The sequence below is a fragment of the Salvelinus alpinus genome, chromosome 25 (genome assembly GCF_045679555.1).
Source record: "Salvelinus alpinus chromosome 25, SLU_Salpinus.1, whole genome shotgun sequence".
Taxonomy (NCBI): Eukaryota; Metazoa; Chordata; class Actinopteri; order Salmoniformes; family Salmonidae; genus Salvelinus; species Salvelinus alpinus.
In genome coordinates this window covers 21,845,133-21,870,524 of record NC_092110.1, presented here as the reverse complement: position 1 = coordinate 21,870,524, position 25,392 = coordinate 21,845,133, and the positions used below count along the sequence as shown (strand labels likewise).

The window sequence follows — 25,392 nt, the reverse complement described above, 5'->3', positions numbered from 1 at the left end:
TACACAATGCTGAATGTCTCCAAAAATGTTATAAATTCACTGGGTTAAATGACGTGTCTCCCCCTTGCCCACTGCTTGCATGTACTGTGAGAGAGAGACTCACGAGTGGGTGATTGCATGGAGTTTATTCAGTACACTTTTATAAAAGAAGAGATTAGTCATAAATGGAACGGAAACAGATTATTTATCAACTGTACCCCCTTATACTCCACTGAAAGCAGCCAGAACAAGGTAAATAACTCAGTGCATGCACACACTCCTATTGAATATGCATTCACCTGCCTATGACATCTTGATTTACTCAGTTTATCAAGAGATTTACCATTCAAATGAAAGATTATTACCAATATGTTGTTATGTAGTTACATTGGTAAAAACAAAGTCAAATGAATTGTATGATTTTATAATTTATTAATTAATGCATACATGGCTGTCTCTGAGAAATGTCATCAAAATGTTCAAATGTAATAATATTGAATATTGGCCATCCTGGACCCCAAAGAATTACCATCAGCATTGGCCCTAAAAGAAATCAGATCCTGCTCTCTAGTAACCAGGGCCACGCTGAGAGCAGCACAGAGGCAGCTTACTATACCACATTATCCGAAACAGGAACCAATCACAGTCACCTGATTATACATGATGCAACAATTATTATGTATTTTTTTTCGTGATTGTACGTCTCAGCAGGCCTCCAGTTTTATGATAATGCTCAATTTGGAGAAATTAGACCATGTGGTTTTTCTTGATTAGTTCATAAACAAACTGTGGTTGTTTGCTATAATTGCTCAATGTTGTAATACAGCCTGGTGCTTTGTCAGTGCTAATGCATTTGTGGTTTGTGCAACTACGTGCAAAATCACTGCAAGTTTTATAAGGATGGATTGAGCGAGGCTTAATTGTTTTAAAAACCAAATCAGCATTTGTCACATCAAGGATGTAGGTCTCTCCTGAATTACTTACAACACGTGACAATTCTTACTATTTCAAAGCCGATTAGTTTCATTTGTCACGTTTCGCTTGCTTGTAGTTTTGGAATATACTTGGGGGAAAAAGCACCATTGCTGTTCTATAGAACTAGTTCTATGAAAGCATAGCAATATTGCACTTTAAAACATTGCAGCTGTCCAAGTGACAATATTACACAGTAAAGCCAGTCACCCTCATCAGCGCTTCCTAATTCCATTCCCTCTGTCACTGTAACCTGGCATGATTAGATTTTTCAGCATTGATTGTTCTTTTAATCATAATCCATTTAAGGTAGACTCAGCTAAATGACGTTGCCACAAGCAGCACCGGAGATATTGAGACAAGCGAGATGCAACACTTCACTCTCACACAATCACACACAGTATCTGCGCATGTGCACGGGTTCACTTCACTATGTACAGCGTGGTAGCCATGGGACCAAAACAGCGGAGAAGTTGGGCCTTGCGCTTCAACGCTCTTAGTTGTTGTGGAAATTGATCTACTATGCTGTGTATTTTCTGCCTCTATGTCATATCACTGAGTCTACCTTTAACATTGTCTCTGATTAATTTCAATGTGGCTGGGAAGCCAGTTACATAGACGCTGAGATAGAGACACAGACACAGAGAACATAAGAGAGCAAGAGAGTGTGGAGTGATAGTGATTTATGTATGCACTGCTTAGCTACAGTATTCCCCCTCTTCACCCCCACCCCACAGCACTCACCTAGGGATGGAAGGAGAGGCAATGGGAGGGTCTGGATGCTTTCCTCCCAGATGGGATGGTAATTACACTAGACAGGTGTAATGGATGCTCTTCCTGTCTGCCACTTTTTCTTTATTGCTTGGTGTTTGTATGAAACGCCGTCATCCCCCAGGGACAGGACCAGAGACGGGGAAGGGGAAAAACGACTCAACTAACTGCAGTACCACTACACTTTAAAAAAGGGTTCCAAAAGGGTTACTTGCGGAGGGATAGTGTTTTTACCAAGAACCGTTTCGAAGACATGGGTTCTTAGTAAGGCAAAGGGTTCTACGTTGAACCTTTAACATCCTAAGAACCATTTTTGGATGGAACGGTTCTTTGATAATTCTTTGGAAAGCAAGAAGGGTTCTACATAGAACCATATACTATTTTCCAGAATGCTCTATTGCAAGGACAATTTCGGGAAATTCTTGTTTTACTGTAATATATGTGTTTTTGCATGTACATTGATTGGTTGATTATTTTTAATCTACACAAAGATAAATAACATACCAATTTTGTATTTATTTATTTTTTATTTATTGAACCTTTATTTAACTAGGCAAGTCAGTTAAGAACAAATTCTTATTTACAATGATGGCCTAGGAACAGTGTAAAGGGTGCAATAGTTAATAGTTAATAGTTAACCTAATCCAATCTGTTAGTAATTGCTTTTATTGCACCCTTTACTGAGATAGTTGTTCCAGTTTAGATGATTGAGGTAGTCTCACTATTCAGTCTCCCCTACCCTGGCAGTCATTCTGAATTCAGGTTGCGGGTGATTAACAATTCCACTTGTTGGATATCCTTACTCTGGCTGGATTCCACTAGGAATTACACGTCACTTTGCAAGCCTGCATAATGTGACTTGCAGGCCTGATGTGGCCTGTAAACCAGGAGATTCATAACACCACAGTGTTAGGGTATACAGTGCATTCGGAAAGTATTCAGACCCCTTGACTTTTTCCACATTTTGTTACATTACAGCCTTAATCGAAAATGGATAAAATATATATTTTTTCTCATCAATCTACACACAATACCCCATAATGACCAAAACATTTCTGCAGCATTGAAGGTCCCCAAGAACACAGTGGCCTCCATCATTCTTAAATGAAAGAAGTTTGGAACCACCACGAAATAATCAATTTAATCCACTTTAGAATAAGGCTGTAGCGTAACAAAATGTGTGAAATGTCAAGGGGTCTGAATACTTTCCGAATGCACTGTAACTAGGCCCTCGAAATAATAAAATGTTAAAGGCTAATAAGGTTGGTAGAACCGTTCATAGAGGGTTTTAGGCAGAACCCTTCATAGAGGGTTCTACTGTATGTATAATCATACAGAGGGGGTTCTTTGAAGAACCCTCTGCAAAGGGTTCTACCCAGCACCAAAAAGGGTTCCCCTATGGGGACAAACACAAGAATCCTGTATGGTTCTACTTAGCACCTTTTTTTCTACGAGTGTACAATCACAATCTAAAAGCAGAATGAGAGGATTGATTTTGATGTCCCCTCCCTTGTGATCAGTCAGATCGACATCTAGAGCGTAGGGACAGTGTAGGGACACAGTATAAAAAGTATATACAGTGCATTCGGAAAGTATTCAGACCACTTAACTTTTTCCAAATTTTGTTACGTTACAGCCTTATTCTAAAATTGATCAAACTGTTTTTTCCCCTCATCAAACTACACACAATACCCCAAAAGCAAAAACAAGTTTTTAGAAATGTATTACATTTACATATGTATTCAGACCCTTTACTCAGTACTTTGTTGAAGCACCTTTGGCAGTGATTACAGCCTAAAATCGTATTGGGTATGATGCTACAAGCTTGGCACACCTGAATTTGGGGAGTTTCTCCCATTCTTCTCTGCAGACCCTCTCAAGCTCTGTCAGGTTGAATGGGGAACATTGCTGCACAACTATTTTCAGGTCTCTCCAGAGATGTTCAATCGGGTTCAAGTCCGGGCTCTGGCTGGGCCACTCAAGCACATTCAGAGACTTGTCCCGAAGCCACTCCTGCGTTGTCTTGGCTGTGTGGTTAGGGTCGGTGTCCTGTTGGAAGGTGAACCTTCGCCCCAGTCTGAGGTCCTGATCGCTCTGAAACAGGTTTTCGTCAAGGATCTCTCTGTACTTTGCTCCGTTCATCTTTCCCTCGATCCTGACTAGTCTCCCAGTCCGTGCCACTGAAAAACACCCCACCCCCAGCTTGATGTTGCCAGCACAATGCTTCACCGTAGGGATGGTGCCAGGTTTCCTCCAGATGTGACGCTTGACAGTCAGGCCAAAGAGTTCAGTCTTGGTTTCATCAGACCAGAGAATCTTGTTTTTCATGGTCTGAGAGTCCTTCAGGTGCCTTTTGGTAAACTCCAAGCAGGCTATCATGTGCCTTTACAGAGGAGTGGCTTCCATCTGGCCACTCTATCATAAAAGCCTGATTGTTGCAATGCTACAGAGATAGTTGTCCTTCTGAAAGGTTCTCCCATCTCCACAGAGGAACTCTGGAGCTCTGTCAGAGTAATTATCGGGTTCTTGGTCACCTCCCTGACCAAGGCCCTTCTCCCCCGATTGCTCAGTTTGGCCAGGCGGCCAGCTCTAGGAAGAGTCTTGGTGGTTCCAAACTTCTTCCATTTAAGAATGATGGAGGCCACTGTGTTCTTGGGGACCTTCAATGCTGCAGAAATGTTTTGGTACCCTTCCCCAGATCTGTGCCTCGACACAATCCTGTCTCGGAGCTCTTTGGACAATTCCTTTGACCTCATGGCTTGGATTTATTCACGTAACGTAACAAAATGTGAAAAAAGTCAAGGGGTCTGAATACTTTCTGAATGCACTGTATGTTGATTCAACGTACAATTGTAAGGCAACCAGCTGCAATAGGATTGTGAGTTTGCTATAAATAATAATAAGACACACATTTTTGTTGAGCAAACTCACAATCCCATTGCAGCTGGTTGCCTTACAATTGTACGTTGAATCAACATATTTTTTTCTTTTTTTACATTGCATGGAGACATACACAAGGCAACAAGGATGTTGATTTAAATGGTGCATGTTTAAATGTGACATCAATCAGCCAATGAATTAGCAGTTGATGTTTATTCATGTTTAGCTGCTCCCCCGTCAGCTCTCTCGTGGTAGGATCACCAGAGAGCTGAAGCCCCCATCATAGAATCAACAATGTACAGCTATTGTAAAGTGAATGTTTAACTAATGAAATGGCCAATTAACTGTTAAATAAGATGAAGATGATGATATAGCCAACTACTTCTAGGTTTCTGAACTAATCCACAGTATGTACTCTGACATTATGGTGAACATGAAGGAGCTAAATTGAGAGGTCATCTCTTGGGGTAATCAAAGTGAAAGTGGTATGTAACCTTGTGGACCTCCTCCCCAGAGAAGATGGGATACATTACATTTACATTTAAGTCATTTAGCAGACGCTCTTATCCAGAGCGACTTACAAATTGGAAAGTTCATACATATTCATCCTGGTCCCCCCGTGGGGAATGAACCCACAACCCTGGCGTTGCAAGCGCCATGCTCTACCAACTGAGCCACACGGGACCACATGGATATGTGATCCATTGGCCTAGCTGCTCCCCTCCCACAGCATGAGCCATAAACCAAAGAGCAGTGTGTAGGCAAGCAGCCCTAAATATGTCTTCATGATATGCCCTCTCAGATTGAGGACACACAGACCTACGCCCCTAGCGCCCCAACACAGATTCCTCCCTGCTACCCTCTATTGTGTTTCCCCAACAGCATGCCAGTCAAAGAAAAACAACTGGCACAGAGTCCTCTAATAGGGTGCGGATGAAATGGACGTCGGGCTTTTACAGTGTCTGTGCTGCTGTGGCTGTAACCCCTGGTTGTGTGGATGGGTGCATGTGTGAGCATAGCGTATGTGTGTGTTTTGACTAAAAACAGTGATGACAATTCTCAAAATGCCCTTAGTAATGGCAGGTCATTAAGGTCATTATGTCTGAGTACGTTACTTTAAGCCACTTTGACATCCTTTTGACATCTCTGAAGCTGATGCTTGAGGCTGTCCTAAGAGAGACACTGGGCTTCCGATGTTGGCATGTGTCACTACAAATCACATCATGTCAGTTTTACTGGTGTAACTCCACTGTCCTGCCACCGTTGGTCAAGCTCTCTGGATCTATACTCCACCATGATTGAAATGTGCATAATTAAAATGTCTCGAGAATGGATAGCTGCGTTGATACAGCTTTAGATTATTTCACATATTAACTTAGTTTTACCTGAGTGTAGAAAGCAGGTAGGTTCACAGCAGAGTAGAACTAGGTCGGCTGAAGTTCCAATTTAAAGTTAGATTTATCTGTAACAAGGTGAACCAGTTTAGCCAAGTTTTACATGCTGCTACTTAAAGGAGGATAGTGTGTGTCTGCTGTGCATCATTTATCTTGTAGTGTTGCAGGTCCCTAAGTATCTCCCTCTGCCTCATTCTGTCAGACTGCTGCCCTGTCCTGTATGAAGAATGAGTGCTCCACTCTCTCTGTTTCTTTGTCCCTCGGTCTGTCTCTCTCTCTCTCCTGTGGTCTCACAGATTCATGCTCTCTTTCCAAGCCCTAGATTTGCCAAGATCCACATACACCGATACTATAGGCACTTGCTGTAATGATATAGAATTATGAATTTGGCCCTCCAGTCAGTTGATATGTGTTAGTTTTATCAGTAACTGAAGCTTTCAAAAGTTGCATCTTGTAGAGCAGGTGGCCTGACTTACACAGACATTCAGAACTATTTTGGGAGACGCAATATAGATAAATGACTGTAGGCTTTTCCTTATCAAATACGATTGATTGAATGTTTTCAAAGACATGTGTGTTATTGCGTTTCTCACTCTGCAGTGCTGAGGGAATGTGGAAGGATTCTAAAATGTTTTTCAAGTGTAATCAATCTCTGGTGTTTGTAATTGATGGTTGTTATGATTATTAGTCATGGGTGTAATGGACAAAAAATGCTTAGTAAAGAACAACACACTCAGTCAGAATCTGTGACTAACCAATCTGAGGACCAGGCATCTGTAGTGACCAATCAAAAGCCTTTTCTGGGTTTCCATTTAATCTACATTTTATATTGAACCTCACTTGTAACTGGCAATTGTCTGCTGCATACAACCCTAAACCCGATCTACCTCCCTCTGTCTCTTCCAGTATGTCCCTCCAGACCTGTGCATCTGTAACTTTGTGCTGGAGCATTCTCTCTCTGTGCGGGCCCTGCAGGAGATGCTGGCTAAGACTGGCCAGAACAGTGAGGGGGTGAGTACTGTCCTTCTACCACAGCATCCATACACACACTCCACACGCCCAGACACACTCCCAACCCAGGACAGACGGCAGAGAGAAGGTATCATCACATCACAGAGAGCCCTCTGGGAAGCTAAAACATTTGTATGCTCTTTGAGTGGGATTAATGAGAGGAATTGGCCTATTACAGTGGCCTGGGGACCTGGGTGCTGGGAGGTTGAGCCCTCCATGAATAGTAATGTGAATGAAAGTCACAGCTTTACTGAAGAGGTTCTGCCCTGTGCTGCTCAGTTGTCCATTTGATTAACAATGAGGCTGAAAGGACAAATTCTCAATGCTATAATTTTCACTATAGAGCAGAATTGCACTGTAACTACGTTTGGTGTACTGTAAAACACGCACAGAGAACCAAACAAGTTCAAATGACAGAGCCACGGTGTAGAATATACAGCACACACGTTACATACACACACCTGAGGCAATGGAGGCAATCTCATTGAATGGACCTTCATATGGCCATTGCATAGCAATTTAATCTGTGTGTATAGCTAGTGTATTGGTAGTCAAAGCAGGTCTCAACACCACCTCTATCTCCTCTGAACAGCCAGTTACAGTGGCTATCATAAGTATACACCCCCCTGGATTTTTTCACATTTTGTTGCTTTACAAAGTGGGATTGAAATAGATTTAATTGTCATCGATCTACACAACATGGTTCTACACGTTTTTACAAATGAATACAAATTAAATATAGTTGTTGCATAAGTATGCACCCCCTTTGTTTAGGAAACCCTAAATTAGTTCAGGAATAAAATATGGCTTAACAAATCAGATAATAATTGACATGGACTCTGTGTGAAATAATATGGATTGACATGATTTTTTAATGACTACCTCATTCCTCTGTCTCCCATACATACAACATCTGTGGAGTACTGAATTTCAAGCACAGATTTTTTATTTAACCTTTATTTTGACAAAGAAGACATATTGAGACCTAGGTTGTCACGCCCTGGCCTTAGTATTCTTTGTTTTCTTTATTATTTTAGTTAGGTCAGGGTGTGACATGGGTATTTATGTGGGTTTTGTAGTGTCCAGGGTGATTGTAAGGTTTAGGGGGTTTATTTAGAGTAGTTGGCTTTATGTTTAGTATAGTTGTCTAGCTGTGTCTATGTTGTGTGTAGTTGTCTAGGAAAGTCTATGGTTGCCTGAATGGGTTCCCAATTAGAGACAGCTGGTTTCTGTTGTCTCTGATTGGGAGCCATATTTAAGGTAGCCATAGGCTTTAGTTTGGTGTGGGGAATTGTCTATGTACAACGTTTGTAGCCTGTGTGTGTGCACTACGTTATTTAGCTTCACGATCGTTTGTTGTTTTGGTAGTTTGTAAGTGTTTTTGTTTCGTTTTGCCTTCTTCAATAATAAAAAGAAGATGGCTTATTTTCCTCATGCTGCGTTTTGGTCCGTCTCTCCTCCACACGATCGTGACATAGGTCTCTTTTCCAAATGTGCCTGTGATCTATGGCAAGATTCAACTACAAAGACCAGGGAGCTTTCAGAAAGCCTCAAAGAAGGGCAGTGATTGGTAGATGGGTGACAATAACAAATCAGACATTGAATCTCTTTAAGCATGGTCAAGTTAATAATCATGCTGTGGATGATGTATTAAATCACCCAGATACATCAAAAGTGGTCCTTTTGAACTGAGCTGCAGGACAGGAAGGAAACTGCTCAGAGATGTCACCTTGAAGACAATGGTGATTTTAAAACAGCTACGGAGTTCAATGGCTGTGATGGTAGAAAACTGAGGATGGATCAATAGTAACCTAAATGACAGAGTGAAAGTAAGAATACAAATATACAGAATTAAAATGTTCCAAAACATGCATCCTGTATGCAAATCAAATTCAAATCAAATGTTATTTGTCACATACACATGTTTAGCAGACGTTATTGCAGGAGTAGCGAAATGCTTGTGTTTCTAGCTCCAAAGTGCAGTAATATCTAACAAGTAATATCTAACAATACACACAATCTATAGTAAAGGAATGGAATTAAGCATATATAAATATTTGTACGAGCAATGTCAGAGCGGCATAGACTAATATACAGTAGAATATGACAGAATACACTATATACATATGAGAAGAGTAATGCAAAATATGTAAAAAATTATTAAAGTGACTAGTGTTTAAATTATTAAAGTGGCCAGTGGTTTCAAGTCTATGTATATAGGACAGCAGCCTCTAATGTGCTAGTGATGGCTATTTAACAGTCTGATGGACTTGAGTTAGAAGCTGTTTTTCAGTCTCTCAGTCCCAGCTTTGATGCACCTGTACTGACCTCACCTTCTGGATGATAGCGGGGTGAACAGGCAGTGGCTCGGGTGGCTGTTGTCCTTGATGATCTTTTTGGCCTTCCTGTGACATCGGGTGCTGAAGGTGTCCTGGAGAGCAGGTAGTTTGCCCTTGATGATACGTTGGGCAGACTGCACCACCCTCTGGAGAGCCCGACAGGATGCTCTCAATTGTGCACCTGTAAAAGTTTGTGAGGGTTTTAGGTGCCAAGCCAAATTTCTTCAGCCTCCTGAGGTTGAAGAGGCGCTGTTGCGCCTTCTTCACCACACTGTCTGTGTGGGAGGACCATGTCAGTTTGTCAGTGATGTGTACGCCAAGGAACTTGAAGCCTTCCACCTTCTCCACTGCGGTCCTGTCGATGTGGATAGGGGGGTGCTCCCTCTGCTGTTTCCCGAAGTCCACTATCAGCTCTTTTTTTGTTGATGTTGGGTGAGAGGTTATTTTCCTGGCACCACACTCCAAGGGCCCTCACCTCCTCCCTGTAGGCTGTGTCGTCATTGTTGGTAATCAGGCCTACCACTTTGGTGTCGTCTGCAAACTTGATGATTGAGTTGGAGGCATACGTGGCCACGCAGTCATGAATGAACAGGCAGTTTATTTGGTAAATATTGTATTCACTCTATTTCTTGAACTGCATTGTTGGTTAAGGGCTTGTAAGTAAGCATTTTACGGTAAGGTCTACAGCTGTTGTATTCGGCGCATGTGACAAATACGATTTGATTTGATTTGAAACACAGCACGACCAAGTTTCTCTCTCCATGCTCCTCTTGCAGGGAACATCCTAAACAGTGCATGTCCTAAAATGTAATGTTTCATGTTTCAGAGGAAGGAGCGGGGCAGATATGAACATATGCTAATTTCTCATCCATTGTACTGTAGTATGACATTGCACTTTTTCCAGGTTGCAGTGGTTTACTGATCTCATTTATGCACTTTCCTGAAATTAATATGCGGGATTGTTGTAGTTCATTACCAGATGCAGCATGTTGTATTTTTGTACATTATTAATCCAATAGATAAGAGTATATTGTAAGTGTAGAGAGAGCGAGGAAGTGTAATTACTAGATCATGTATCATCTTATTGTTCTGTTGTCAGTCGTTCTCTAATGTATTCTAATAGACAGATAATGCATTTCTGATACTGATAATGATCTTATTCGATGCAATCTTCTTTGTTAAAAGTAACATTGCAAACATTGTCTTTTGCTTTCATTGATCAGCTGTGAAAGATCTGTACTGTTTGCGTCGCTATGTTCATCCATTGTGTTCTGTTAATCTCTCTACCTGTTAGCCTCAAGGCAAGGACCGATGGGTATGTTCACCATTCATTCCATTCTCCTCTCCTGTCACCTCTCTAATGCATTGCTGTTCAGTCATGCTAGCAGCTTGCTCTCCCATTTTCATATGTCTCCTAGGGATACGATAGTCCCTTCAGTGAAGCAAATAGGTTCCCCACAGAATGCTAGTGTTTTTTATATGAAAACATGAATGCGTATGCTGCTAAAATGACTGCCATTATGGATTTATTTGGTTAAACAAGTAAATCAATTGTGTCACAGCACTTAGCAACATGACAAAGACAAATGGATCTGAGTATAGACTTTGTTCAACTGTTACTGCTCACATTTCTCCTGGCCAAAGAGAACATTCTACACCTATCCTGAATTAACATCAGATCAATGTCAGTCTTCATTCATTCCTTAGGGGATTTAGAGTTATGTTTTGAAGTCCAGAATCATTGAATTTTACCAACAAATGATTACCTGTTCACACATTCTACACCTAAAATCAAATCAAATTTTATTGGTCACATACACATGGTTAGCAGATGTTATTGAGAGTGTAGCGAAATGCTTTTGCTTCAAGATCCGACAGTGCAGCAGTATCTAACAGGTAATATCTAACAATTCCACAACAAAACCTAATACACACAATCTAGTAAAAGAATGGGATAAGAATATATAAGTGTAAAATATATGGATGAGCAGTGACAGAGCGGCTAAGATGCAATAGATAGTAAAGAATAGATAGTGAAGGATACAGTGGCATTATTAAAGTGACTAATGTTCCATTTATTAAAGTGGACAATGCTATCAAGTCTGTAGGTAGGCAGCCGCCTCTCTGTGCTAGTGGTGGCTGTTTAACAATCTGATGGCCTTGAGATAGAAGCTGTTTTTCAATCTCTCCCAGCTTTGATGCACCTGTACTGACCTCGCCTTCTGGATGGAAGCAGGGTGAACAGGTAGTGGCTCGGGTGGTTATTGTCCTTGATTATCTTTTTTGCCTACCTGTGACATCGGGTGTTGTAGGTGTCCTGGAGGGTGATGCGTTGTGCAGACCGCACCACCCTCTGGAGAGCCCTGCGGTTGAGGGCGGATCAGTTGCCGTACCAGTCGGTGATACAGGATGCTCTCAATTGTGTACCTGTAAAAGTTAGTGAGGGCTTTCGGTGACAAGCCCAATTTTTTCAGCCTGAGGTTGAAGAGGCGTTGTTGCGCCTTCTTCACCACACTGTCTGTGTGCATGAACCATTTCAGTGATGTGTACACCGAGGAACTTTTCACCTTCTCTACTGCTGTTCCGTCGATGTGGATATGGGGGTGCTCCCTTCGCTGTTTCCTGAAGTCCACGATCATCTCTTTTGTTTTGCTGACATTGAGTGAGAGATTATTTTCCTGACACCACACTCCGAGGGCCCTCACCTCCTCCCCGTATGCTGTCTCGTCATTGTTGCTAATCAAGCCTAACACTTTGGTGTCGTCTGCAAACTTGATGATTGAATTGGAGGTGTACATGGCCACGCAGTCATCGGTGAACAGGGAGTACAGGAGGGGAATGAGAACACACCCTTGTGGGGCCCCAGTGTTGAGGATCAGAAGAGTGGAGATGTTGTTTCCTACCTTCACCACCTGGGGGCGGCCCATCAGGAAGTCCAGGACCCAGTTGCACAGGGTGGGGTCGAGATCCAGGGTCTGAAGCTTAATGATGAGTTTTGAGTGTACTATGGTGTTGAATGCTGAGCAGTGGTCAATGAACAGCATTCTTACTTAGGTATTCCTCATGCCCAGATGGGATAGGGCAGTGTGCAGTGTGATGGTGATTGCATGGTCTGTGGACCTATTTGGGCGGTAAGCAAATTGGAGTGGGTCTAGGGTGACAGGTAAGGTGGAGGTGATATGATCCTTGACTAGTCTCTCAAAGTACTTCATGATGACAGAAGTGAGTGCTACGGGGTGATAGTCATTTAGTTCATTTACCTTAGCTTTCTTGGGAACAGGAACAATGGTGGCCATCTTGAAGCATGTGGGGACAGCAGACTGGGATAGGGATTGATTGAATATGTCCGTAAACACACCAGCCAGCTGGTCTGCGCATGCTCTGAGGACGCGGCTAGGGATGCCGTCTGGGCCGGCAGCCTTGCGAGGGTTAACACGTTGAAATATTTTACTCACATCGGCCACGGAGAAGGAGAGCCCACAGTCTTTGGTAGCGGGCCGCGTCGGTGGCACTGTATTGTCCTCAAAGTACGCAAAGAAGTTGTTTAATTTGTCTGGAAGCACGACTTCGATGTCCGTGAAGGGGCTGGTTTTCTTTTTGTAATCAGTGTTTGCCTGTAGACCCTGCCACATACGTCTTGTGTTTGAGCCATTGAATTGCGACTCCACTTTGTCTCTATACTGACGTTTTGCCTGTTTGATTGCCTTACGGAGGGAATAACTACACAGTTTGTATTCGGCCATGTTTCCAGTTGCCTTGCCATGATTAAAGTTTTAGTTTCTGCCAATAGGAGGGGAGGAACAAGATGGAGTCATGGTCAGATTTGCCAAAAGAAGGGTGGGGAGGGCCTTGTATGCATCGTGGAAGTTAGAGTAGCAATGGTCGAGCGTGTTACTCGCTCGAGTACTGCAATTGATATGCTACTAGAATTTAGGTAGCCTTGTTCTCAAATTAGCTTTGTTGAAATCCCCAGCTACAATAAATGCGGCCTCAGGATATATGGTTTCCACTTTGCATAAAGTCCAGCAAAGTTCCTTGATGGCCGTCTTGGTATCTGCTTGCGGGGGGATATACACAGCTGTGACGATAACTGAGGAGAGTTCTCTTCGGAGATAATACGGTTGGCAATTGATTGTGAGGAATTCTAGGTCAGGGGAACAAAAGGACTTGAGTTCCTGTATGTTGTTACAATTACACCATGAGTCGTTAATCATGAAACATACACCCCCGCCCTTCTTACCGGAGAGATGTTTATTCCTGTTGGCGCGATGCACTGAAAATCCCGTTGGCTGTCCGACAGCATGTCCCCAGCTAGCCAATTTTCCGTGAAACAGAGTATGTTATAATCCCGGATATCTCTTTGGAAAGCAACGCTTGCCCTGATTTCATCGACTTTGTTAACTAGGGACTGGACATTAGTGAGTAATATACTCAGAAGCGGTGGATGGTCCGAAGCCTCACTAGAAGACCGCTCCGGCACCCTCTCCTCCGGCTGCGTTGTTTTGGGTCGGACTCTGGAATCAGTTTAAATGCCCTGGGAGGTGCAGACAAAGGATCCGCTTTGGGAAAGTCGTATTCCTGGTCATAGTGCTGGTTGTGCTGGTAAGTTAACGTCTCTCTGATATCCAATAGTTCTTCCCGGCTGTATGTAATAACACTTAAGATTTTCTGGGCTAACAATGTAAGAAATAATACATTAAAAAAACAAATACTGCACAGTTTTCTAAGGACTAGAAGCGAAGCTGCCATCTCTATCGGCACCAACCAACTTAAGACATACAATAGTGCCCTACATTACATTTATTATAAATCCAGAAGTCAGAGCACTGACATTTAGAAGGATAAAAAAAACATTCTTATATTTGTGAAGTGAAGCAACCCCTAGACAGGCTACCAGTCTGTTTCTGCTTTAGCTAACTCGTTGTTGCCTTGCCAAACGTATAATAATCTATTAAGAATTTCCATAATTTGAAGGGTGGAGCTTCATACTAATTGAGTTGAGTTCAAAGATAAATGGACTTTGTCAAAGCTGCAGCCTAGTGACCACACTGGACTCCCAATGTATGGGAATTAACTAATCAAGCCCCATTGGTTCTGCCACAGCTGTGTGAACTGGAAAAGCTCTTTGGCAAGAGATCATGCAAAGCACAGGCAGACTGGACCTTCATGAGAGCTTAATGTCCCTTTAAAGCTTAGTGAAACATTTTCAAGTGAAACTGCTGGTTTGCGGTAGATAAGCTGCTTTCTAGGTGCCACTCTCACCCCTCTTGCATTTACACTTGTGTATTAACTTAACATGACTTGCTAGACTAGTTCAACATAACCAAAGGGAAGGCCATGGGTTAACCAGTATTTATGTCCGATTGTAATCCTACAGTGTACTCTAATCACTGTTTCTCCTTGATGGACTATCCTCTCTCTAAGGAATGATGTGTAGACTGATTCAGATCTGGTCTGGATAAAACGTTTTAACACTACAGTATGTTACGTCTCTGTAAATTCTCTCTCCTCACATGTATCTTTAATCAATAACCCTTAGCTCTCCATTCCTCTATTCCTGCTCTGAAATGTCAACGGAGGAAACACTAATGGTAGTTGAATGCTGTATGTTATGTTTCAGGAATCAATAGTGTCGTGGAGCTGATGAGCTACAATGAGGGTATCGACTCACAGAAGGAAGAACTTATTCATTTATTCAGCTGGTCTCAACTTATATACAGGGGTTCCTCAAAGTGGAATAGGGTCTTATTAATGGTATTTTGGACTAATATTGTGTTTGTTTGAGAGTTATCAGTCTCATAGATCTTGTAAACGGTGAAAACACAATGCTCAGAAAACCATTAAGTCAGCTATCAAACATCCATTTAGCACCATTTCAGCAAGTGACCCCAAATTGAGTTTGGAGTGAGGCTGTTCTAACTCATCCAAATAGAATGCTGAACACACTTGTGATTTCATCACTTTGTTCACAGGGTTTTGGATCAAAGTTCAAACAATCAGAGTCAGTGACTGAAGTGCCCAGAGTAAGGCAGGGTGAGGCTTATACCCTCTGGCAGGGTGACGTGTGCAGCAGTATTTCAGTGCCACTTTGTGCCAGTCTGCCTCTGTCCCCCTGGTGGCTGCTGGGTAAACGCAGTGGGGTGACGTGCTGCTAAAGGTCACACTTCTTCAATTGATGTCAGCATGTCATATCCCGGCAACAGCTGTGTGGGTGAAATCGGTTTTCCCCCCATTTTGATCAGCCTTTCCCCTTCTGGGCCAGGGACACGACAGTAGGGACACTAGGGACAGTAAGGACAGTAGGGACACCAGGGACACCAGGGACACTAGGGACACTAGGGACAGGGGAATCTGAACCTGCCAGAGCTTTGGATGGTGTGAGGTTAGGATAAGAAATGTTAAGAGCTGGTGTAGTTTTCTCAGGTTGTGTTGGGGAGAATGCAGCTGGATATGCCTGATGCCTATTAGACTCTCTCCCACATGAAGTAGAACAGCCTGGCATGGTGCTGGTACTGCTGCAGTCTATATAACCCATGGCAACTGCATTGAACTGGAGACTATTGTCTTAGCAAATAGCAGCGTAGATAGATGTTGCACGGTTTGTTTGGACTAAGAGACACTGGCATGCAAAATCAAGTACGTTACAAATAAGATCTTACACAGCACGTCACCATCTGTGAATGACCGACAAGGACTATATACAGTTTACTGTGGATAGGACAGACATTTTTGTGTAACTTACAGCACATTCTCAATAATGTAACTCTCTCTTATCTTACTGCTCCATAGAGGCTCATAAGAAAGGTGAGTAACACAATGTTGCCTGAAAAAAGTAGGGACAGGTTTGCAAGCAGAGCCCAAGACCATGACGTCACATCACTCTTACCCCTATGCATCTCCTCAAACCACTGTGGAACCAGAGTGGAACCAGAGTGGAACCTGTTTGTGTCTTTCCTTCCTAGCTCTCTCACAAACCAGAGCCTTCTTACTGTAACAAAAAGTCTCTGTTACTGACTCATTAGAGGCAGAGAGCTCTCACTCTCTCTCTCACCTCCCATTCCCTTCACCTGTAGTCATGTGATGATGATGATCTGTATTCTGCTCCATGGATACAGGAAGCAGGCGTCTCCCCTGAGTGACACATCTGACTGCATGCCTTCAGTATTGTGTTGTGGACAGCAGGACAGTCGTCCAAGAGGAGAGGACAGGCTGACAGGGGCAGGCTGGGTCAGTCTGTGGCCCCTGCCTTGTGTGAGGTCACCCTTGCCTTGTGTGAGGTCATCATCATGAGCCAGAGTCTTGGTTCTCCCACTATGATGCAGATAGATGCAGATAAAGAGAGAGAGGAGATTGAGAGAGAGAGAAGAGTGAGAGAATGAGAGAAAGAGAGAAAAGGAGAGAGAGAGAAAGGGAGAGAGAGAGAGAGAAAAGGACAGAGAGCGAATGGCCACAGGGGACATTCTGTCTGACAGTGTGTCTTGTGTGTGATGGGTGGTGTTCTGTCTCCGCAGGCGGCCCAAGGGGGTGGACACAGGACACTTCTGTATGGACACGCTATTCTCCTGAGGCACTCCTTCAGCGCTATGGTGAGGGTACACCACACGCACTCACTCATCCATTACCCAAGGAAAATGTATTGTTTTCTCATTACTCCATGTGTTACTGTTTCATAGTTACGACAGTTTATCTGAAAATGTGTTGCACGTGTCCTAGTGACATTTGTTCCAGTTCTGAATGTGACACCGGAGTTGTGTGCCTCTTTTGATCAGCTCTTTTATGTTGTTTTGATGTCTATCTATCCGTTCCAGTATCTGACCTGTTTAAAGACATCAAGGTCACAGACAGATAAGCTGTCCTTTGATGTGGGGCTGCAGGAGGACTCAACAGGTAAAACCTTCCGCTCTATCTGTCTCTACTCTCACTATCACACAGTCACTCTCTTAGCTGCGATTCTGATTGGGACTGACTCATGGGATTTCACCTGCCCCAGTGTTAATTTCAGATTCTCCTAAGCACTGCACGAAAAGAGGGACTTTCGGTTCGGATACTGTAAAAAATGTACCACCTTTGCAGAGATTTTGTGTCAAGTCATTTATTCCGTAGGATATCTCTGAAAACATTCCTAGCAGACTGAAATAAATGTCTTAGATGTGCTCTTTGTCACGATGTCGAGGCTCAGCTAATTTGTCTCATAGAGATGTAAAAGATGGTTTGGCTGTCCACATATTGGAAAGCTGGTTGCTATGGTGCTTGCATGTTGATGAGTGTGAGTGGGCATATATTAGTGTTTGTGTGAATACATTTGTGTGTCAAATCTAATTTGTGTCTGTGCTGTGCTGTGCTCGCGTGCGTGCGCGCGTGTGTGTGTGTGTGTGTGTGTGTGTTGCTTTCACCATTGTAATCTGAGTCTCAATCACCTGTGTATGTAGATCATAGAGTTGTAATCAACATTGTGCAGGCATGTGTCCCCACCAGTCTCTCTGTGTTCCTGCAGGTGAAGCCTGTTGGTGGACCATCCATCCTGCCTCCAAACAGAGGTCAGAGGGCGAGAAAGTGCGCATCGGTGATGACCTCATCCTCGTCAGCGTGTCATCAGAACGATACCTTGTGAGTACTCCCTCAGTCTATAAACGTCTTATTAAGAATAGTTTATATGATAGGCTATTAAATGTTTCCAGCCCCATTACACAGAACCATTATGCCATTCAATCCAGTAGGATGAGCCATGAATTGTAGATCTCGGACTGAAGGTGTCTCCCTCCCACTCAGCTCCCTCTGTCCAGTAAAGAAGACGAGATATTGGGGACAGGAAGCTAAGAAAGAGCAGGAGAAGGCTACGTACGGAGAGCTGGGAGGGAGAGAGCAGCACTGTCAAACTGAATACCTACTATACCCTATCTTGCTCTGTTCCCTATCCCACCTTTCCTACACTGTGTGGCCTGGCAAACCCTGCTCCCCTGTTCCTCATCAGGCCCATCTATGACCATCTCCCAGACCCCTCTGTTATTCCACTGTGTGGGCCTCAGGGCCTTGTGGCATGCTGTTCCTGGAAAACATCTCCAGCATGATGCAGGGAGAGTGTAACAACAGCCAGCCCAGCCAAGCCCATGTTTATGGGAATTAAGCAGGGATACGGCAGCTTTCACTGGGCTACTGGGCCCACTTTCATGTGACTGTTACTGCCACAGCTCCTCTCTGTGCTGCTGTCACCAGCAAGACGCTCCCTCTAACCAAGCCTACAGCACCTTCAGGTCCAGGGCTGGAGAGTTCCCCTGCGACAATCTGCTGCAGAAATGTCCCATGCACGGACACGCCAACATGCACACCTGAACCCACACACACATACACATACACGCACACACACACACAGACACACACACACATACACACACACAGCCACACACACAGCCCTCTAGAAACTGGCAGTCCCAAGTTCACAGTGCTGTTGTCTCTCCAGTGCCAGCTTCTCTCCAGGTTGATGAATGATTCTAAATCTACTGCAGCAATAGCTTGCATGCATGGACAAACCTCTGAGTTGTAGCCTGGCTCAATGCCTTGAATCAAACTGTGTATTTGACATGGCTCCTGCAGTATAGGCCAACGGTAGTTTATGTCCCGTAATGTAGTTATTGATGGTGTGTGTAACATAATGTTTCTCTGTCCCCACCAGCACCTGTCCATCTCCAATGGCAACATCCAGGTGGACGCATCCTTCATGCAGACTCTGTGGAATGTCCACCCCACCTGCTCAGGCAGCAACGTGGAGGAGGGTATGTCCAACTGTTAGTTTAGTTTCACTGCTAAACTGGCTTATAATGTTGTTTGAAATGTATGGGTATCAATTAAAGGTGCTGTTAATCCATCCTCCAATAGGTTATCTGCTGGGTGGCCATGTGTTGCGTCTGTTCCACGGTCATGATGAAGTTCTGACCATCCCAGGTTCCGACCAGAGTGATGAGCAACAGAGGTAAGTCACACAACTGGGAAACAGCTGTAAGACTAAACGCGATGAGTCTTCAGGAGTTAAAGAGCGGCTGCCTTTAAAAAGCAGCTAATCCCTTTGAAAAACGGCCTATGTGGCATCGATATGAGTCAAACAGTTATTCTGGTGTCAAAACTTACCACAAAGTCTAAATAGGATAATTTTGGTCATCAAGTCAGTCTTGTTTAAAACGGAGTTTGGCACATCCTTGCATCACAACGGGTAAATGAAGGTTGGGGTTTGATTAGACGATGTCCGTTTGTCCACTAAAATGGGGTGACAAGCTGTGGTGATTGCTCTCTATCCAATAGCATATACAGTGCGACAGACCTGCTCAAGCAGCTCCGACTGTTTACATAAGACACGTCACATTTTTTTAAACTTGAGAAATACCCCACTAAACACCTTAGTTTGATGTAAAATTGCCCAACTGAAACATCCTTGGAAAAACTTCAAAATGATCTTAGATTCTTTCTGGGGATTATGAGGAAGTGAAATAAATATGTGTCCGTGTCTACTGTGTCTCATGGGAAATAAACATCATTAACCAAACGTGGAATCGGTCAGGAAACACACCTCCAAGACTGAGATCAACCTTTTCTGATGAGCAACAGAAAAACACTTGTGCCATTTGGCTTGTTAAGTGGCTCTTTAAGGAATTAGTTTTTTCCTTTGTCTTTTGTGAAAGGGGCCTAAAATCAAACTTGGTGGACCTGGCTGACTGTTTGTTTTGAATTCCCTGTGGGTCCAACAGGTTGGTGTCACTACTCAGTCTGACACTGGGTCTCAGGAGCAGGAAAAATGGCCGCCCTGCTATCGATAGTCGCACAGCGCTAGCGCTGCCTGCCAGCAAGGTAGCAGAGGGATATGGCACACAAGGCCTGAAGTGGGTTGAGACAACAGTAGCAGAAGCTCACAGCAACGTTAACATAGCCAGTCACCGAAGACGTGTGAGATGACCCTTCATCTTCCTCCCAGTCAAACAGTCTATTTTTAGGACGGTGTGTGTGGGGCAATAATTCACTGAGGATTACATATTGGTTGCCAGTTTTGACTTTGCCTTTAGTCATGTCCTTGAAATTGAATAGAGGAAGCATTTTTTTAAAGACGCAAAATTTCAGGAGGTCCATCAAACCTAGTCCTAACTGTCACCAAGGGCTATGAAAGATTCCTTTTATCTTTGGAGCCAGTCACCCATATCAGTGATAGACAGTGTTGCTCTCAGTCTCTGTTGGTTATGTGGGTGGCCTCGATGAAAGATGTGCTCTGTTGGTTCATCTGAGGTCCCAGTCTGAGTATTACCTCCTGTGAGCTGATATCACTATGACTGTAGGGAATAAAGCAGTCAGAGATGGTATCCTGCTAAAGTCATAAAACATGACTTTAGGACCATTATGAGCCTGTGGCAGTTTTAATAAAACATTGCAGAGATCCAGACATGTCAACCTCATGCTCCTCTCGTGTCCACAGGATAGTGAACTATGAGACGGGGAATGCAGGAGCCAAGGCCAGGTCTCTGTGGAGGCTGGAGCCTCTGAGAATCAGGTGAGTTCAGCTCTTTTTATCCTCTCCGTCTTCTCTCTATATGTGTTCTGTCTCTCCCTCCCTCTCTCCCTCTGATCTGTCCATCTCTTTCTTTCTCTCTCTTCCTCCCTCCCTCTCTCTCTTCCTCCCTCCCTCTGCTCTGATTCACCTTGATATTTCAAGATGCTTTGAGTCATTTCAACTTTTTGACCCCAACTATTTGTAGTCTTTCAAAGATTCCTTTCCTCTCCTGCACTTTCAGATCTGGAATGTGTCATCCATGTGTCATCTGCTATTTTGTTTTGATTTGAGAAACTGGTTAATGTCTAGTCATAAGAATATTACTGTAACTTATATTACTATAAGTGCCTAATTAGTAGTTTTTGTTGTTGATATAATTCTGTGTGTGTGTATGTGTGTGTATGTGTGTGTGTGCCCCTGGACAGCTGGAGCGGGAGTCACATTCCCTGGGGCCAGCCCTTCCGTCTCCGCCACCTCACCACGGGGCACTACCTGTCCCTGACGGAGGAGAGGGGGGTGGTGCTGCAGGACCGGGAGAAGTCTGACACATCCTCCACTGCCTTCTGCTTTAGAGCCTCCAAGGTCAGAGTGCAGGACCAGCTCACACACACACACTTCTCAAACTTTGCCTTTCCATCACAGTCAAGGACTTAGCCGCACACTCACTTACAGAGAGCTACTGGAAGGATATGACAGTCCTAGGAACAATTCTAAAGACTTTCAAATGAATTGCACGCACTCTCTTTGAGTTATTAAGCACATTAAAGCCATGCCATAAAGGTTCATTTAGCTGAAGTTGCTCTCTATAAATGTATGGACCTGCGGCACCATACCATTCTGGACTAGGGTATTTAAGTCTATTCTTGGTAATGGTGCTTTCAGACGTGATCTTCGCAATTAGTGACCTCTTCACTGTGGATCAATAGCATGGTGTAATCCACCATTTCACTGCGGCAGTTTATCATAGGTTTAATACACTATATATTATCCATTGTGTCTGTTCTTAATGGGGGAACAAATGCATAGGGATGCATGAGGGCTTGCCTGCGGCCATCCTTTGTTGCTCAGTGATATCTATTGGGCTAGCCGTCATAGAGTGTGTAATTAGAAGTTGTATTATGGAAAGCTGTCAGTGCTCCTTCAGTCCTTGACCAGCCTGATCCAGATCTGTCATCATCTTTAAATGGCTTGTCTTAGATCAAGGTCTCTCAACACCTGCTGCTTAGCATAATAACATGTGATTTGAATAAAACTGTATAACGTTTTGAAGCCTGGCTTGGAGACTTTGTGTGACGTCTTGATCTTGTTTTGGATTCTTCCTTCCCTCTAGGAAAAGCTGGAGTCGAGTCCAAAGCGGGACATCGAGGGCATGGGGATGGCAGAGATTAAGTATGGGGACTCAATCTGCTTCGTCATGCATGTGGCTACAGGACTCTGGCTGTCCTACCAGGCGCCTGATGTAAAATCATCTCGCCTGGGCCCTCTCAAGAGACGGGTGAGACACCAATAAACTGCTTTATTTGTCAGCTGTTTATGATACAGCCAGGACTTTTTAAAATCTCTACTTGGATGAATTAACTGACTTTCAAGTGAGAACTGTTATGGTGTGACTATTCCACTAGCAGTGATAAAAATAATCCCATTGAAAAAACAATTGACCAGAAAGTAGCACATGCAATAAATATCATTAGAAAATTCCTAAAGCAGATGAGAATTCTCTTGCTGATTTTCTAGTTGTGTCACGTTCGTCGTAACATTTAAGTGAGGAGGACCAAGGCGCAGCGTGATAACAATACATACTTCTTCTTCTTTTGAAGACGAAAACGAAACGAACACTATACAAACTAATCAAAACAACAAACGTGAAGCTATACAAACAATAAGTGCAGACACTGGCAACTTACACATAGATAATCACCCACAACCTACCTAATGACTATGGCTGCCTAAATATGGCTCCCAATCAGAGACAACGATAGACAGCTGTCTCTAATTGAGAACTAATCTAGGCAACCATAGACTTACATAAACACCTACAATGAACACAACCCCATGAAATCTACAAAAACACACAAACATCCCCCATGTCACACCCTGACCTAACTAAAATAATAAAGAAAACAAAGATAACTAAGGCCAGGGCGTGACAGTACCCCCCCCCCCCCAAAGGTGCGGACTCTGGCCGCAAAACCTGACACAGAAGGGGAGGGTCCGGGTGGGACTTCCTACGGCGGTGGCTCGGGTGCGGGACGTGGACCCCACTCCACCATAGTCAATACCCGCTTAGGTGGCCTCCCAGGAACGAGGACCCTTGCAGCGAGTCCCGGACTGAAGACCATCGTAGAGGGCGCCACTGGACGGAGGGGCAGCTCCGGACTGAGTGGGAGCTCCGGACTGAGGGGCAACTCCGGACTGAGGGGCAGCTCCGGACTGAGGGGCAGCTCCGGACTGAGGGGCAGCTCCGGACTGAGGGGCAGCTCCGGACTGAGGGGCAGCTCATGACTGGAGGGCAGCTCATGACTAGAGGGCGGCTCACGACTGGAGGGCGGCTCACGACTGGAGGGCGGCTCCTGACTGGAGGGCGGCTCCTGACTGGAGGGCGGCTCCTGACTGGAGGGCGGCTCCTGACTGGCGGGCGGCTCCGGACTGGCGGGCGGCTCCTGACTGACGGGCGGCTCCTGACTGGCGGGCGGCTCCTGACTGGCGGGCGGCTCCTGACTGGTGGGCGGCTCTGGCAGCTCCTGACTGGCGGGCGGCTCTGGCGGCTCCTGACTGACGGGCGGCTCTGACGGCTCGGGACAGACGGGCGGCTCTGACGGCTCGGGACAGACGGACGGCTCAGATGGCGCTGGGCAGGCAGGCAGCTCAGATGGCGCTGGGCAGACGGGCAGCTCAGATGGCGCTGGGCAGACGGGCAGCTCAGATGGCGCTGGGCAGACGGGCAGCTCAGATGGCGCTGGGCAGACGGGCAGCTCAGATGACGCTGGGCAGGCAGGCAGCTCAAACGGCGCTGGGCAGACGGCGCTGGGCAGACGGCAGACTCTGGCCGACTGAGGCGCACAGTAGGCCTGGTGCGTGGTGCCGGAACTGGTGGTACCGGGCTATGGACACGCACCTCAAGGCTAGTGCGGGGAGCAGCAACAGGGCGCACAGGGCTCTGGAGACGCACAGGAGGCTTGGTGCGTGGTGCCGGAACTGGTGGTACCGGGCTGGAGACACGCACCACAGGGTGAGTGCGTGGAGGAGGAACAGGGCTCTGGAGACGCACTGGAAGCCTGGTGCGTGGTGTAGGCACTGGTGGTACTGGGCTGGGGCGAGGAGGTGGCGCCGGATATACCGAACCGTGAAGGCGTACAGGAGCTCTTAAGCACCGAGCCTGCCCAACCTTACCTGGTTTAATGCTCCCCGTAGCCAGGCCAATGCGGCGAGGTGGAATAGCCCGCACTGGGCTGTGCTGGCGAACCGGGGACACCATGCGTAAGGCTGGTGCCATGTACACCGGCCCGAGGAGACGTACTGGAGGCCAGATACGTTGAGCCGGCTTCATGGCACCTGGCTCGATGCCCACTCTAGCCCGGCCGATACGTGGAGCTGGAATGTACCGCACCGGGCTAAGCACACGTACAGGAGACACCGTGCGCTCTTCCGCATAACACAGTGTCTGCCCGTACTCTCGCTCTCCACGGTAAGCACGGGGAGTTGGCGCAGGTCTCCTACCTGACTTCGCCACATTCCCTTTTAGTCCCCCCCCCAATAAATTTTTGGGGCTGACTCTCAGGCTTCCAGCCTCGCTTCCATGCTGCCTCCTCATACCACCGCCTCTCGGCTTTAGCTGCCTCCAGCTCTTCACGAGGGGTCCTCCGCTGTCCAGAATTTCCTCCCAATTCCATAAGTCCTGCGATCGCTGCTCCTGCTGCTGCTGCCGCTTACCACGCTGCTTGGTCCGAGTGTGGTGCGTGATTCTGTCACGTTCGTCGTAACATTTAAGTGAGGAGGACCAAGGCACAGCGTGATAACAATACATACTTCTTTAATGAAGACGAAAACGAAATGAACACTATACAAACTAATCAAAACAACAAACAGACGAACGTGAAGCTATACAAACAATAAGTGCAGACACTGGCAACTTACACATAGACAATCACCCACAACCTACCTAATGACTATGGCTGCCTAAATATGGCTCCCTACACAATCAGAGACAACGATAGACAGCTGTCTCTAATTGAGAACCAATCTAGGCAACCATAGACTTACATAAACACCTACAATGAACACAACCCCATGAACTCTACAAACACCCCCTAGACAATACAAACACCCTAGACGAGACAAAAACACACAAACATCCCCCATGTCACACCCTGACCTAACTAAAATAATAAAGAAAACAAAGATAACTAAGGCCAGGGCGTGACAAGTTGATAGGTTTGAGATAAGTGTTTTACACTGATAGTGCTTTTCCTGTGACTAAATCAAACCCTGTGGCTGAAATGAATGAGATGTGAGGGGAGTG

General features: G+C 45.0%; 1 protein-coding gene across 1 annotated transcript in view; it reads left to right on the top strand.

Annotated features, from left to right (window-relative positions):
- The window catches only part of LOC139553625 (ryanodine receptor 3-like), a 176,288-nt gene that overhangs the window by 57,273 nt on the left and 93,623 nt on the right, over positions 1-25,392 (top strand). Inside the window, exons 3-11 of the mRNA XM_071366164.1 lie at positions 6,903-7,007; positions 16,858-16,932; positions 17,155-17,233; positions 17,841-17,953; positions 19,017-19,116; positions 19,220-19,313; positions 20,799-20,873; positions 21,299-21,455; positions 22,204-22,368. Of these exons, the coding sequence (XP_071222265.1) occupies positions 6,903-7,007; positions 16,858-16,932; positions 17,155-17,233; positions 17,841-17,953; positions 19,017-19,116; positions 19,220-19,313; positions 20,799-20,873; positions 21,299-21,455; positions 22,204-22,368 (963 nt within the window). The remainder of the gene's footprint in view (positions 1-6,902; positions 7,008-16,857; positions 16,933-17,154; positions 17,234-17,840; positions 17,954-19,016; positions 19,117-19,219; positions 19,314-20,798; positions 20,874-21,298; positions 21,456-22,203; positions 22,369-25,392) is intronic.